General features: G+C 47.6%; 1 protein-coding gene across 6 annotated transcripts in view; it reads right to left on the reverse strand.

Annotated features, from left to right (window-relative positions):
- Positions 1-17,276, reverse strand: part of mtcl1 (microtubule crosslinking factor 1) — a 243,273-nt gene that overhangs the window by 104,030 nt on the left and 121,967 nt on the right. For all 6 annotated transcript variants that reach the window (XM_085992382.1, XM_085992380.1, XM_085992383.1 and 3 more), the window contains 2 exons: positions 12,844-12,903; positions 1,671-2,996 (listed from right to left, as the gene is read on the reverse strand). In XM_085992382.1, coding sequence (XP_085848508.1) covers positions 1,671-2,996; positions 12,844-12,903 — 1,386 coding nt within the window. The remainder of the gene's footprint in view (positions 1-1,670; positions 2,997-12,843; positions 12,904-17,276) is intronic.

Consider the following 17,276-nt stretch of genomic DNA (forward strand, 5'->3'; position numbering starts at 1 on the left):
CACAGCTCATCAACATGATCTGTTCACACATTTTCAGATCTCCCCGGCCCACCAATGAAATCGATCAAACTCCTTACCATTTATAGTTATATAAATGAATTAAAAATATTAATTAAGATTTAGTATAAATTTTAGTCAGGTACGATGAAAGCATGGCTTCTGATTGCACCAGTAGATGTACAGGTATAGGCCATTCCGTCATTCAATTAGGTCATGGTTGATCTGCACCCTAACTCCATTTACCCATCTTGGTTCCATGTCCCTTAATACCCTTAGCTAACAAAAATCTATGTATTTATGGGGAGAGTTTTATTAGCTTTATTTCTCTACCCCAGAGGATTGTGGAGGCTCAGTCGTTGAGTATATTCAAGACAGAGATTGATAGATTTTTGAATATTAAGGGAATCAAGGGATATGGGGATAGTTCAAGAAAGTGGAGATGCGGTAGAAGATCAGCCATGATCTTATTGAATGGCGGAGCAGCTCGAAGGGCCAAATGGCCTACTCCTGCTCCTATTTCTTATGTTCTTATTTAACACTCCATTGTGATAGGCTGAGCGAATCGCGGCAAAGCAGAAAATGGGCAGGGTCAACTCGCAGGATGCACATCCCCGCTGTAGCTCTGCAAAATAAAACTGTGTGCCATGGTGCACGCCGGGCTACCTAGCCTAAGGACACTGAAGTCAACTGTAGAGCCCCCACCACATTCCCCGCTGTGGGAAATAACTCCGCATAAAGCAGGTGTTGGTCCTGGTTTGTTTGGGTCGGTATCCCATTACTTGGCGCATTTATCCACTGAGCTGTCAGGGTGTATGCTTCGTTCAGGTTTACCCATCCCATTCCGTAACACTAACACCCTCACCATCATGAGCACACTCAAGCTGTGTAAACAAGGCTGTTATGGACGTGCTCGAGCCCAGGGCTGAAGCAGCTGCATGCCTCCCCTTCCCCCCAATCCCTCAGCCTGACGATTACCTAGAGAACTTGTGGGCCACAGCGACAAACACAACATTTTGCACTGTTGAATTTGCCACTGCACCTGATCCATGATGGCCCGGGAACACCAGAGGGCGAGTCGATTTGATGGCGCACTGCCCTAAAATCTACAAGGGTTAGAAATTCTGTTTCTGCGCCCACCAGCTCACAATTTTCTCGAAGGGCCAAGTGGCCTACTCCTGCTCCTATTTCTTAGGTTCTCTGCATTAAAGGGAATGGGCAGAAAATCGCACGCTGGCAAGCACAGAAGCAGAATTTGTACTTTTTTCTTTAATGGAACGGTATGGCCTACTATAAAAAAGGCACTTTTAAAGTAAACAGAGGTTTTTAATAATAAAATAAAATCTAGAATTCGAATAGTGCTATACCTTAAATAGAATAGTTATATTTCAACTGGTTGCTATAAGCTTTTGAAACTTGTATGTAAATATTCTCTACTCAGTAGAATCCAACTTCTGATGGCCTGCCTAGTAGTTGCTCTTGTAGTTTTTCAATTTTTGTTTGGAAGCTTCACATCAAAATCCATGAGCTGAGTACAGAATGTATTTAGTAGATGTTTTAGTGCAGTTTGGTTTATGCTTAGTGAAGAAGCAAAGTGTTATTTAGTTTAAAGGCGGTAGCAGAAGCAACAGTAGTAGCGTGTATCTAAAAGCAGACAGGCCCAGCTTGCTTACCTGGAAGTCGGTGATGAGCTCCTTCCCCAGAGTGCCAACGGGAGAGTCTCGAGACATGGACGTCACAGAGGAAAGGAAGCTTGCAGATTCTGTCAGATTTGGCATCGGCGAGAGGTCATCCATTTGTTCCCTGAGCCCTTCCCCGAGATGGTCGACTTTTTCCATGAAGGTGTGCAACTCCGAGCGAAATGCCTTCATCCGGGTGTTGATGGTATCCAGTAGCTCAGGCTCGTTTCTGGTTTCACTTCTCTCCCCATCTTCGTTGAAACCCTGGTCGGAGGCGGCGCTCGTCACCAGCAGCTTGGCGTCGTAGATCAGGCTGTCGGTGTCTGTAATAAGGCGGTCTACAGTCCTGCCCAGACGCTCAGCCTCGCGCTTGATGTTGATGAGAGACTCGGTATCTTCTCTCTTCCTCAGCAGCTCCAAGGTGCAGATGTCGCCGATGTCCGACGGCTTGCTGCTTCCGCAGCCGGATGTTTTCTCACAGACCTCTTCAGAGTCGCTCTCCCCGCCGATGGGCCCCTCTCTTTTCGGCTGGGGGGGGCCCCGGCTCTCCTCGCCGTCGCTCTCCTTCTTGCCCGGGTCGCTGTCAGCGTCGCTGTCCCTGGGGCTGGTGGTGCGGAGGCCCAGGTGGGACGCCAGGTCGTAGCGCTGCACGTTGGAAATCAGCACTCGGTTCTCATACTGCAGCTTCATCACTTTGCCGCTCAGCTCGTTAATCTGGAGCCGGGCCGCTTTCAGCTCTTCCTGAAGTGAGCCGCTGGACTTGAGCGCGCCGTCCTCGATCCAAGTGGGCTCCTGGCCAGGCCCGCACTTCAATATGTTGAGCTCGTTGGTGAGTTGCTTGTTGTGGTCTTCGATCTCACTGATGGAGCGCCGCAGCAACTCGGCCTCTTCTTCCACGAACTGCAGGTGCCGTCGCAGCTCCGTGGCGGACTCCACCGAGTCACCGTGCGGCGAGGTAGGAATGCTTGAAAGGTGGTCCCGGTTGAGGCAATCCTTATCATACTGACACTTCATATCGTCCATCTCGGCTTTGAGCCCCCTATTTTCCACTTCCAGCTCGACGATCTTCCTGCCTAGAATGTTGGCCTCCTCTTCCACAAGCTTCAGCCGCAGTTTTAGTTCAGCCTCTCTGGTACTGGGGGGTCCTCCGGCCTCGCCGGTGGGAAGTGGACTGTCCACATCACCATAGATGGACTTGTATTTCTGTAACTCATGTTCCAATTCATCCTTTTCCCTTCCCAGTTTTGCCATTTTCTTGCGCATCAAAGAGCCTTCCTCCTTTGCAAACTGGAGCTGGCACTTGAGGTCAGCGCTATCTTCCTGAATTTAGAAAGATTAACAGGTCATTGAGCTCTACAGAAGTCAATGTTAAAGCATTCATCACGACTAGAAGGACCAGTCACACCACAGTCTTCCCATAATTTACCCAAGGTTTCAGAATGCACAGTTTCGAAGACCGAACGGAACAGTGATGTACTTAAGGACCTAAATGCGTGTAAGGACTGATTCTGCGGTCGGGCACTCTTAGTGCAGAATGACACTCACAGGGAGTGTTGACTGGGAAGTTGTAGGCTCGCCGTGTCTGATTTTCCATTGATTTAAACAGAAGGAAAATCAGATACTGCGGATTGGCCAGCGCTGACAGTACCACACCACACCACACCTGGAGCGCCTAACTGTGGATTCTAATACACTTTAAAGGCTGGGCATTGCAAGGTCTTCCTGTGTTGTGCCAAAGACTCATACTACAACCTTAACAAATGACCGCACAAAATTCTTTCAGTCATAGACCCAAGAAGTCAATCTGCACACAGATCAAATAACTGAACACAGGCAGGTCTTTCTACATTGTAACCCAAGTACAGGAAACTCTCGATTTACCGGCACCCAAACAACCGGAAATCTCGGTTAACCGGCAAAATTCAGGAGTAGGTTCAGTTAAGTTTTTCTTCACATTAGTGGCCGTTTCTTGATTCTTGGCTGTGTAATCGGGGGTTTCTGCACTTGTTGCTAAGCAACAGGGACGCTTGTTCTGTGGCCGGGCTTCTTGCACCTGTTGCTAAGCAACAGGGAAGCCTGGATTTGTGGCTGTGTACGGCGCTCTCGTACCTTTTAACTATAACTCTCTGTAATCTGGACTTTCTGATAAACCGGCACCACGCCGGTCCCGTCGGTGCCAGATAAAAAAGAGTTTCCTGTACCCAACACATACAGCTCTATGGCCTATCCAAATTATACGCTGGGAGACAGATAAGTAAGTTATTTAAAATAAACTTTCTTTTCACTTTTAAGATTTTAATTATCTGAGACCACTGGTATGGATCACTGAACTCTGAAAGAAAGACTTGCATTTATATAACGCCTTTCACAACCACAGGATGCTCCAAAGACTTACAGCCAATTCACACTGCATGTACAGCTCAACTCATGGATGTAGAATGAATCCATTCCCATTTGAGGCTTTGATCGCTGGTGCACACTGCACATGTGGACAATTTATATCAATTTTAATCTGAGCACATTCCAATTAGGTCAACTTTGAAGGGCAATTAAACAGCTGTCGAGTGCATACCAGGAATCTCCCCATGGGAGAGGGAGGGGGGAAAGGGATGTAAGTCAGAAGCAAATTGCCTTGCAACAAGTACATGCATTTATATAACACCTTTAACATAGTGAAGCGTCCCAAGGCGCTTCACAGGAGCGGAATCAGACCAAAAGCCCAAGGCCACATTTGTACCAGGTTAACAGTACCATTAATGGGGACTGAAAGTAATCTAATGAGGCGGAAAATAAACCAATGAAGGGCAGCCGTGTGAAACCCATTTTTCTAATGGAAAGCTGCAATGCCTCACTAAAGGAATTGTTTCATCTTAAAGTCAGAACCTAGAAAGAAATTAGAACCGAGCTTTAACAAAAAGTTCATCGGCTCTCCTGGGAATGCTGATCCATTCTATTAACTGTTCCACAGCTGCCGTTCCTCGTGTGTAAGGCTGCAGGCTGTATAACCGTGTGGGGCTTCACAGCAGAGCCTGCTCTGTCGCCATAGCACGTCACACTAGCAGGGGTCACTGGATAGCCAACAGGCACGACAAACCTGGGTGATTTTTTTTCCCCCTCCCTACCAAGCCCTGGGGTTGAAGCCAAAACAATTTTTCATTTGACATGCTGGAGGGCAAGTGCCTCAACAACAACAACAACTTGTATTTATGTAGCGCCTTTAACGTAGTAAAACGTCCCAAGGCGCTGCACAGGAGTATTTTAAAGACAATTTTTTTTTGGCACCGATCCACATAAGGGTAAATTAGGGCAGGTGACCAAAAGCTCGGTCAAAGAGGTAGGTTTTAAGGAGCGTCGAGAAGTAGAGAGGCGGAGAGGTTTAGGCAGGGAATTCCAGAGCTTAGGGCCTCGGCAACAGAAGGCACGGCCACCGAAGGTTGAGCGATTATAATCAGCGATGCTCAAGAGGGCAGAATTAGAGGAGTGCAGATATCTCAGGGGATTGTGGAGCTGAAGGAGATTACAGAGATAGGAAGGGGCGAGGCCATAAAGGGATTTGAAAACAAGGATGAGAATTTTGAAATCGAGGCACTGCTTAACTGGGAGCCAATGTAGGTCAGCGAGCACAGGGGTGATGGGCGAACGGGGCTTGGTGCGAGTTAGGACACGGGCAGCCGAGTTTTGGATGACCTCAAGTTTACGTAGGGTGGAATGTGGGGGGCCAGCCAGGAGTGCGTTGGAATAGTCAAGTCTAGAGGTAACAAAGGCATGGATGAGGGTTTCAGCAGTGGATGAGTTGAGGCAAGGGCAGAGATGGACGATGTTACGGAGGTGGAAGTAGCCGGACTTTGTTATGCTGCGGATATGTGGTCGGAAGCTCATTTCAGGGTCAAATATGACACCAAGGTTGCGAACAGTGTGGTTCAGCCTCAGACAGATGTTAGGGAGACAGATGGAGTCAGTCGCTAGGGAACGGAGTTTGTGGCGGGGACCGAAAACAATGGCTTCGGTCTTCCCAATATTTAATTGGAGAAAATTTTCGCTCATCCAGAAGTGTGTCGGACAAGCACTCTGACAATTTAGAGACCGCGGAGGGGTCGAGAGAAGTGGTGGTGAGATAGAGCTGGGTGTCGTCAGCGTACATGTGGAAACTGACGCTGTGTTTTCGGATGATGTCGCCAAGGGGCAACATGTAGATGAGAAATAGGAGGGGGCCAAGGATAGATCCTTGGGGGACACCAGAGGTAACAATGCGGGAGCGGGAAGAGAAGCCGTTGCAGGTGATGCCTCCGTAGAGGGAGAAAGCTGAAATTGTACCGCAAGTCAATCACTCACAGCCCAGTGTCAGGACTGATGTTAGCAGAAGCCGAAGAGCAGGTTTTAATGAGGTGGGTCTATCCTTCACTCTGTGTAAGAGAGAACTGAATACTGGATGTAAGGTCGGCACCAGGCCACTCTTGATGCATCCTGCTGTCATATTGGTGGAGGCCTAGCAACAGGCTCCATTCCTGTCAGACAAGGGAGGCACACGGCAGATCAGTGAGAGGAATGTGTGTCTTACAGGAGGATAATTCTTCTGTGAAAAACATTTGAGCATCACCACTCCAAAACCATTAATTTTTAAGTTCAGCCTGAAAGCTGAATGATGTTACAAGTTGATAAATTGGTCTGCATGGACTGCCTTACTTTGGAAGGAGTGACTAGGGAATTGAGAAATATCACGACTACCGACCTCTATGCTAATTGGTGAGATTCAAGAAATTCATGGCTGTTTAAACATCGTCAAGTTGAATAAGAGAACATGACGCAGGGTAAGAGGAGCGGGAATCCTGCTCAGATTGTTGGAGACACTTACTCATCAAATATTTTTACTGTCTCAAAAATGAGACACCAGCACCACTGTAGCATTACACAGCCATTGTGTTAGGCAGGTTTCTGGTCCCAATTACATATGAAAAAAATGCACGCAATATAACATTATTACATTTAAAGAGAAAAATCTAACTCTGCCTGACCTCTGACCTAGGAGCGGGAGATGCTGACACGGCGGTGGGGGGTGGGGAGGGAAATAGAGGGAATTTTAAACGGGATGGCTGAGCGGTTAAAATCGCTTCCGAGAACTTATTCCCACCCGCTGCCGCTTTCACTGGGTCCTTTTCTTTAGGCGGACAAGGCGCCCACCTGACTCAGGTGGAACCTCATCAACACAGGCTAATCAGGGTTGCCGACCTCTGTCCTTTCACCTAAAGAACTGCAGAAGGGCGCAGAAAACAAGCACTTTCCCAATTACTTGCCTGCTGAATGACAGTCTTGGTGCCTTTAATAATAATTGAAAAAAAACCCACATGTTTACCTCATTAAAATTAATCGACATCTGGGGCAGGTCCCTAATGCTGCCAGTTAATTTGGTGATGTAATTATGACGTTATCTATTACAGGGATGTTAGTGTGAAGCTTTCCTGCCGAATCCACTGAAATTGTACTGAGATTCAACTGTCTCATACTTCTTAATGTTCCCACAGCTGTTTTTCATCATGATTTTAGGGAGCACAGAGTGAGACTTGTCTCCACATGGTAGCTGTAATCACCACAATGTCACCAATTGGCAGCAGGTGCTCACTTCTAATATTAAATACTACGGCTCCCGGGGCGTGAGCGTGGCGTGTGGTGGGGAGTCGGGAAGTGCCCATGACTGCACCCGCATGAGCGATGGGCTGTTTTAACTCACGGGCATCCTTTCCGTGTTTGAGGACGGACTCCTGGCAGGAATCACAAGGTAGGTGACGGGCGAGAGCGGGGTTTTGCGCGGCCGGAAACCGCTCGCCGTGACTCGATCGAACGGTCCCCGTCACTAAGCACACCTGTTCCTCCTGACCCACGAGGAAACCATTAAAAAAAAATTCTAACTTCAAACTTACCCGGGGCCTCTTCTGGCCCCGATCCTGCCTGCCGCCAAGTTTCACTGTGAGCGACTCGCGTAACCCCGGGGTTGAGATCGAGCTGGGCTCCTAATGACGCCATTGAACCTTGACCATTACAGTTTAACAAAGCCACACTACTGCTTGCTGCCAGGTTTCCCTGGCGGGTTGAGCACTGTGCGCGACTGGGGGTCCAAATTACATCATCGGACCGCAACCGTTGCAGTTTAATGAGCCCCCCGCCCGCTTGTGCCAGGCACCTCTCCCGAAACCAAAATCAGCACTGTTAAAACGGTGATGCTGCGAATGTGTCGAGAACAAGTGCCTGACTCGGCGGGCAGGGTTGAAATTGGTCCTCATATATTTTGTACGGTGCATATTTGTAATTGTTTATATATACTTATACAGACTTGCCCCTTTCATGACCTCAGGATGTCCCAAAGCGCTTTACAGCCAGCTTTTGAAGTGTAGTCACTGTTGTAATTTCGTGCTAAAGGCAAAAGACAAGCTATAAAGGGACATACATGTGGGGAAAGTACTTATTATTCCTTATGCTTTTTCTCCCCTATAAGATGGCTTCAGACCCAGGGTGACACAATCGCCGCACGGCTGTACTTTTCTTGGTGATTTTCTACCTTGTAGGTGTCAGCTCCTTGTTGGAATATGATTCCATGGGGTACGGATTGCCCAAGCAGCTAATCCTCACGTGTGCGCTAAGATGGCGAGTGTCAGTGCACAGCCTACGCTTGTCTTCACTCAATGTCCACACACGTACTATTCCAGCTGAGGTTAATATGGCAATCGGGAGTGAGATCCCCCTGATTTTTCCCCTTCCTAATCAGCGACAGTGAGTCCAGCTATAGTGCGCTCACCTACATGTGGCTGAGATCAGGCTGCTCGGTGCAGACTAGGGGTCAAACCCGAGACGTTCCTGGACTGTAAGACTCAGCCTTAAATAGTTGAGCCATCAGGTAGCCAACAATAAATCAACAATCATCCTTCCAATTTACAGATAAATTTGTAAACGTCTACATTTGGTTATTAGTCAAAAATAACTCCCAATAATTTAATTATTGTGTTACTGTTTTAGAATGTTCCTTGACCCCCAAATACCCTGCCTTTACAGTGGAAACCACAATGATTTGCACTCCCATCATCTGCGACAATTTTTGCCCGCGATAGGAGCTCAGTGCGATTGCGGCGGTCAGCATTTGACTTTGTTTCAGAATAGGAGGACCTTATAAAAAAAATTAAATAAACAGCTCCACTGATTTTAAAGCAGTCAGTTCTGCTGAGGTCAGCGTGGTGAAGTGTGGCTGACAGGATCACTGGAGGTGAGCGCGTGCTCCCTTTAGCCCTGAAATCTGTAGCCGGGGAGATATGCTTGGTATTGGAGAAACATTTCTGAGTGGGCTCGCTTAGCTCCAAGGGAGGTCAGGCAGCTGTCGTCATGGGCGGATTCGAGTGGAGGAGGTTGCGGGGGGGGGGGGGAGCAGTGAGCCAGCAGATCAGCTGATGGTGCGGATTGAGACGAGCAGGTGAGGAGAGGCAGAGCTTACCAGCAGTGTACAGTAATTTGGGGACTTGCGATTATCCAGTAATTTAAGAACGCAGGAAAGTCGAGAATGAGAAAAGGACACGACTCATCAACCACACTCCTTGCAAGGCACCACAAGCTTAAGAACAGACACCTTGTCCTCTACAATAAAGTCTGGGGATATGAAACTGTGCCACGAGGTTTCAAAGATGCAAACAATGTGCAGTTCTACAAGCGTGGGTTGTCACGTCTATCGGTAGCGGGTAAAATTCTCGCCTCTATCATCCTCTGCCGACCGAACGCACAACTAGTGGAAAATATTTCTTCCAAAAATCCAATATGGTTTCAGACCAGTCGTGGAACATCCAGCATGGTTGCTTAGCCCAAAAAATACAGGAAAAGTGTAGAGAAGAGCATCAGGATCTCCGCGTTTTTTTTGTTGCCTTGACAAAGGCATCCAATTCGTGATGTACTGTGGGAGATTCTTCTAAAGTTCTGATGCCCCGGCAGATTCAAGAACGTGTTTTGCCAATTACATGGTGACATGATGGTCCGAGTAATAGATCATGGTCACATGTCATCACCATTTGCAGTCACTAACACATCAAACAAGGATGTGTTCTAGCCCCGACCCTCTTTAGCGCACTGTTTGCTGCAGAACTGCTCGAGGGGGGGGTTCAAGAACTGTGACAGGAATCTATATTTGATACCACTCGCTGAGTAGCCTTGCACGTGAAGAATGCAGAAAACATGCTCTTTGCCCAGGACTGCATGTTGCTCGCCTACTCTCTTGAGGACCTCCTGTTGCTCTCCAGCTGCTTTGCTCGGGCGGCACAGCGCTTTGTCCAATAAACAAAGACTGCAGTCATGGTCCAGCTCATACCCCACCAACCAGCCATCCCACCCCCTGTGGTTCGATCAATAACCTACCACTTACGATCACGGACACATTCTGCTACCTCGGTTGCTTTCCCCTCACAGAATGCCACAATCAGCCACGGCGTCACTCATTGGATTGGCAGGGCCAGCTCTGCCATTGGCAGACTCGAGCGGAGACTCTTATAGGAACGAGGGGTTAGCCTGCCGACAAAAGTCAGTGTAGACCAAGCTTGTTGCCCTCACCACCCTACCAGAGGGATCGGAGTCGCGGATCTGCTACTGCCAAAGCTGGGTGGGCGTGTGTGCTGCGAGGAGGATACCGAGAAACTCCAGGATGACTTGGACAGGTTGGGTGATTGGGCAGAAGCGTGGCAGATGCAATATAACGTGGATAAATGTGAGGTTAGCCACTTTGGTGTCAAAAACAGAAAGGCAGACTATTATCTGAATGGCAATAGATTGGGAGATGGGGAAGTGCAACGAGACCTGGGTGTCCTTGTGCACCAGTCGCTGAACGTAAGCATGCAGGTGCAGCAGGCGGTGAAGAAGGCAAATGGTATGTTGGCCTTCATAGCAAAAGGGTTTGAGTACAGGAACAAGGATGTCTTGCTGCAATTGTACAGGGCCTTGGTGAGACCACACCTTGAGTACTGTGTGCAGTTTTGGTCACCTTATCTGAGGAAGGATGTTCTTGCCATGGAAGGAGTTCAGCGAAAATTCACAAGGCTGATCCCTGGGATGGCAAGAATGACGTATGAGGAGAGATTGGGTCGATTGGGCTTATACTCGCTGGAGTTTAGAAGAATGAGAGGGGATCTCATCGAAACTTATAAAATTCTGACAGGTCTGGACAAACTAGATGCAGGTAGAATGTTCCCGATGGTCGGAGAGTCCAGAACCAGGGGTCATAGTCTAAGGATAAGGGGTAAGCCATTTAGGACAGAGATGAGGAGGAATTTCTTCACCCAGAGAGTGGTGAACCTGTGGAATTCTCTACCACAGAAGGCGGTTGAGGCCAAGTCTTTAAATATATTCAAGAAGGAGTTAGATATATTTCTTAGAGCTAAAGGTATCAAGGGATATGGGGAGAAGGCAGGTACGGGGTACTGAGTTTGGATGATCAGCCATGATCTCATCGAATGGCGGAGCAGGCTCAAGGGGCCGAATGGCCTACTCCTCCTCCTATCTTCTATGTTTCTATGTTTCTATAACATCAAGCGACTTGACCATTTCCACTTGCGAAGTATCACTGGCATCAAGCGGAAGGACAGGTGACCTAACACTGATGTCCTCAAACGCTGCAATAGGACTGGAATTGAGGCCACGGTCAAAAAGGGACAGTTGCATTGTTCTGGGCACGTCGCTCGCATGCCTGATTATAGCATTCCCAAAGCCATCTTCTACGGCGATCTGTAATCCGGATATCACAACAGAGGTGGGCAGATGAAACACTTTAAAGACACACTAAAGGCCACCGTAAAATCTTGCAACATTAAGCCCAACACCTGTGGTCACGATGGCGTCACGTCTGCCAGGTCTTTGTGAATGATTTTGAGGTTGCGAGATCTGGTGCCAAGCGCCTGGCGCTCAGGACAACCGATCGACCCGCCTCAACGGGCTTTCCATGCAATAGATGCGGCTGTAACTGTTCGACCAGGACCGGGCTCTTCTCCCCTCAGCTCACCCACTACAACTGAAACTCATCCGTTGATCCAATGGGAGACTCCAGCATATCATGCATGGAAAAGGTGTATCCAATAAATGACTTCAAACTGAGCGGCAAGAGTAGGACAAGGGGATACTGCTTCAAACTGGTTAACGGCTCATTTAGGAGTGAGATCAGGAAATGCTTCTTCACGTAAAAAGTGATCAGAATGTACCTTCTGGTAGAGTCGCAGAGGTGAAAACCCTGGAAGTATTTAAGAAACAACTGGATGACACAATGTGGGGAGCAAATAAGATGGGCCAAATGGCTTTCCTTCTCCATATTCAGCTTGCAACCTTGTAACCAAGGGCTTACCCTCCCCCACTCAAGATCTCCATACTCTGTTCCTTTCTCTATTATCTACCAGGATACAGGAAACTTTCTGGTATCCGGCACCGACAGGACCGAGCTGGTGCCGTTAGATCAAAACTGCCGTAGAAACCAGCGCTAATGTTAAAACATACGGAGCTCAGAGCTCCGTGTGAAGCAACAAACCCTGTTGCTTAGCAACAGCTTCAAAACAGTCGGCGCAGTTTGCAAGCGTCTCGCTGAAGCTGTTGCTTAGCTACAGAGACGCTTGCAGAGCCAGGACTGGAGAAAAGAAGCAACAAAAAGAAAAAAAATTATCTGAACTGACTCCTGAATTTTGCCGGTAGATAGAGCTTTCCGGACATTTAACCTCCGGATAAACGAAAGTTTCCTGTACTTCGCTGGCTGAAGTGGTTAAGTGAGTCTCGCAATTGCGGTCATTTGTGTTTGTGAAATATTGCTTTGATTAATTTTCCTGCTGCTGTCAAACAGCTGGGACAATAACTGCTTCCGTCATTCCCATCTCCTCCCTCCCACCACCCCACCCCCCACCAGCACTCACCATTCACACAAAAAACATACACGAGGAAGTCATGAATAAACCTAGGAATAAAAAGGTTAAAATTTAAAATGAGTTAATTTTTTTATATATATATGGCAGAGACTCTTCAAAAAAAAATGAAGGACTGTTAAATTAAATCATCACTGTGACAAGTCAGCCAAAAGGCATCTGTACCAAAAGAAGCAGGAATTGAATCAAACACGCATGGTCAAGTGAGCTCATTACTGTGGCGTGGGGGCCCCCGAGTGCTCATACATTACCTGAGTAGCACTTTTCTTATCCTTGTAAAGCTCTCGGCTCCCTCTTCTCTTCAAAGAGCTCTGTAATACACAAAAGCCAAAAGCGCTATGGTGAAAAAAAGATAAGAGATAACATAACTATCCATAGCGGGAGGGAAAAGTCAAAAATCATCACCCACTTATAAAAAGGGTTTAAAATAAACAGCTTAACACCTCAGTTAAAATGGTCGGCAAGTGTCAGAAGAACATGTTAAGTGTTTGCACGCTAACAGTCATTTTTAGACTTGTATAATAATTGCACCAGTGAACAATGACACGACAATCTTTTCAAAATCACTGCAGCTTTTATACAACAATTTGAAACATTCTTCGATAGTAAAAATACTGCGGATGCTGGAAATCTGAAATAACAACAGAAAACGCTGGAAAAACTCAGCAGGCCAGGCAGCATCCGTGGAGGGAGAAACAGAGTTAACGTTTCAGGTCGAAGACCCTTTGTCAGAACTGGAAAAAAAGCAGGAAAAGGGATAGATTTTAAAGCAAAATAACAACAGAAAATGCTGGAAAAACTCAGCAGGCCAGGCAACATCCGTGGAGAGAAAAATAGAGTCAACGTTTCGGGTCGAAACCCTTTGTCAAGACTAAAGAAGCACAGGAAATGAAATAGATTGAGAGGCCAGGCTGGGAGAGAGCAAAAGAGAAGTGAAGAGACATTATTAAGAGGTATTCAAAACGAGACGAGATGGTGATCGGACTAGTGGAGACAAAAGACGGCTCTAGATTAGGTGTGAAATGCGCTGGCAGAATGGGAGACGGCTGCCATGTGGGAGAGAGAAAAAAAAGAAAGGGGGGGGGGGGAAAGGCCAAAACAAAGGTGTGGATAAAAAATATAAGTAAAAATGTGTAATGGGGCCGAGGTTATGATCTGAAATTGTTGAACTCGATATTGAGTCCGGAAGGCTGTAAAGTGCCTAATCGGAAGATAGAAACATAGAAGATAGGAGCAGGAGTAGGCCATTCGGCCCCTTGAGCCTGCTCCGCCATTCAATGAGATCATGGCTGATCATCCAAATTCAGTACCCTGTCCCTGCCTTCTCCCGATATCCCTTGATCCCTTTAGCCTTAAGAAATATATCTAACTCTTTCTTGAATATACTTAATGAACTGGCCTCCACCGCCTTCTGTGGCAGAGAATTCCACAGGTTCACCACTCTCTGGGTGAAAAAATTCCTCCTCATTTCAGTCCTAAATGGCTTACCCCTTATCCTTAGACTATGACCCCTGGTTCTGGACTCCCCGGCCATCAGAAACATCCTTCCTGCATCTAGTCTGTCCAGGCCTGACAGAATTTTATAGGTTTCGATGAGATCCCCTCTCAATCTTCTAAACTCCAGTGAGTATAAGGACACAATGAGGCGCTGTTCCTCGAGTTTACGGTGAGCTTCCGTGGAACAATGCAAGAGGCCGAGGATGGTGAGGTCCGAGTGGGAATGGGGTGGTGAATTAAAATGACAGGCGATCGGAAGCTCGGGGTCCCCCTTACGGACTGAATGGAGGTGTTCAGCAAAGCGGTCACCCAATCTGCGTTTGGTCTCCCCGATGTAGAGGATTTTAAAGCAAGTGGGGCCTGGGAAAAGGGGGAGGGGATGAAAGAACAACAGGGAAGGTCAGAGGTAGGATAGGAAGCAGCCCGGGCCTGGAAACATTCTTCGTTCTGTAATGCTTTGAGCGCTGAAACCCACCCCAACAAAATAACCTTCCTGACATGTCTGTCGAATGATTTTCAGCTCAGTTCTAAAGCTTGACTAGTCGTCAGCTTTATCTGGGTGCAGATGTACGCCTGCTGCCCTCGGGCAGGCTATTGATGGAAGCTGACACTGTTCAGACGACCTTTGTCTTAAGACTCCATTCCTTTTTAAAAGCCACCATTAATCACAGTCCTCCTCTGCTTTTAACAGTTAACTCTTTAACGCATTCGCTCCCACTGTGTTAACTGATTTTTTCTTTTTCCTTTTATGGCACAGAATTACTGCGTGGCGGGTTCAGGTGCATCGTGCTAAACCAGCAGGCTGGTGGAAGCACCATACATACCAGAACCAGGGGTTACAGTTCCAGAACCAGGAGTCACAGTCTAAGGATATGGGGTAAGCCATTTAGGACAGAAATGAGGAGGAATTTCTTCACCCAGAGAGTGGTGAACCTGTGGAATTCTCTACCACAGAAGGCAGTAGAGGCCAATTCATTAAATATATTCAAGAAGGAGTTGGATATATTTCTTAAGGCTAAAGGGATCAAGGGATATGGGGAGAAAGCAGGGACAGGGTACTGAATTTGGATGATCAGCCATGATCTCATTGAATGGTGGAGCAGGCTCGAGGGGCCGAATGGCCGACTCCTGCTCCTATCTTCTATGTTTCTATGTTTCATTTACAGGTAGATTTTCCTGTTATTCAGCTTGGAGGTATTGGATCACCTGGGAGTTGTTCACTGAAGAAAAGTGGATGGGGTGGAATGTTTGATTTACCGTCCATTTAAAGTTAATTGGGAAGGCAATGCAATGCAATTACATTACTGCTCACTTGATATTCCTCAATGCCCTGTGTCTCGGCGATCCAATACATACAAGTGCAATAACAGGAAAATCTTTCTAAAGTTTATTTAAAAAAAACACGAATTAAATTGTGACATTCTGAAAGGAATTTTTAGCTTTGTCCACCAATTTTCTCTCCTCCCCCTTGGAGGATGCAGACTCCTTCCAATTCCCGATCGCCATTCTTCGCCCGAGACTGTTACCGGTGGCGGGCTATTTAATTGTGGCGTGCATCACAACCAAGCCCAAATGTGGCCTCAGCTGAGGGCCTTGGACATGCATTTTTCAGGTGCGTTCACCTGATACTTGTTGGGAGTTACCTGCAGAATCTTCATCCGTTTGGCACATTTCCATTTCAAGTCAGCGTAAAGGCCTAGAATTTCGTCCGCTATCCTGCCCCAAATCAGGTGGGATACCGGCGGAGAAACGCAGGGAAAATCGACAGTAGTTCCTCTCTGGGGGTAAGGCAGGGGGGAAATCAGTCAAAATCAACTAACGCAGCACAAGCAAGGCATCCAAATCATTCTGCCAGCGCATTCCACACCTAGTCTAGAGCCGTCTTTTGTCTCCACTAGTCCTATCACCATCTCGTCTTGTTTTGAATACCTCTTAATGTCTCTTCACTTCTCTTTTGTTCTCTCATCCCCATTTCCCAGCCCCCAAACTGGCCTTTTAATCTGTTTCATTTCCTGTGTTTTTTGTCAGTCCTGATGAAGGGTTTCGACCTGAAACGTTGACTCTATTTCTCTCTCCACGGATGCTGCCCTGGCCTGCTGGGTTTTTCCAGCATTTTCTGTTGTTATTTTGGATTTCCAGCATCCGCAGTATTTTGCTATCAAACAAGGAGCCTTCCTGGTTGATCGGCTCAGCTACTTGTTGGTTTACCCAGCTGAGCCATTGGGGGAGATTTTCCACTACAACGAGCCAGATTTTCCTGCTAATTTTGGGCTGGATTTTCCATTTCCTGCCTCTACAGGGTCGGACGGGACATCTGTCTGGCGCCATGACCTCAGGCCATTTTCTTGGGTATTGGGAACATTATATAGGGGGAAATTTTAACTGGGAGCAGATCTCGGGCGGGGTCTTTCCGGCCCCAGAAAGATAGGTTTATAACTTACCTCTGAAGGCCCCTGTTTCTTCACCGACTGCTTCAGCTGCCTAAAAAAAAAGATTTTTTTAAAGGCTTTAAAGTGGCCTTTCAAAGGCGGTTAAACTGGCGACGGGCTGAAATGAAACGGGAAGCAGGCGGTAGGTTTTCCGAGGCGATTTTAACGGCAAAGCCGCCCCAATCCCAGCGGGCGGGGCTCAATTAAAATCGCCCCCTATGCAATGTTCCCTTTAAGCCACGCAGCCGGATCGGTGGCTTTTCAATGCGAAAAGCCGTGCATGCGCATTATTTTGGTTGGCCCGCGCACCCCCAAAAATAATCGTTAATGGGAACATTGTCCTATGTATTCATGGCGAGCCCTCCCCGACACCCACCCACTCCACCCCCCATCCCCTCAAGCGGGAGTGTTCAGCGTCCAGGATATGCATGGTGGGACCGTCGCGGCAGAACCAGGAGACGGCGCTGAAAAGAGCACCAATTCTATAACGGAAGGCCTTGGCTGAGGCCTGGTAGGTAAGGGACTGCAGTGAAATGGGCAGGGAGTGGCCAGACATTCCAACCGGGGGGAAGGGATGGCCAGCAGCTGTCCCAGCAGGTGCGGGGCAGGAAAAGTGAGGCTAGGCTGAGGAGGCGGCTGCAGGCAACACCACCCGACGTTTCCTCTGCTACTCCCCCCGCTTTTCCCAGGGTGAGCAGAGGAAAATATATTCTGATTTGATGTGGGAATGTGTCAACTTGATGTGGATAAATTTTGCT

This window comes from Somniosus microcephalus, chromosome 7 (assembly GCF_052327205.1).
Source record: "Somniosus microcephalus isolate GS21.2 chromosome 7, FLI_Smic_1.0, whole genome shotgun sequence".
NCBI classification, from domain to species: Eukaryota; Metazoa; Chordata; class Chondrichthyes; order Squaliformes; family Somniosidae; genus Somniosus; species Somniosus microcephalus.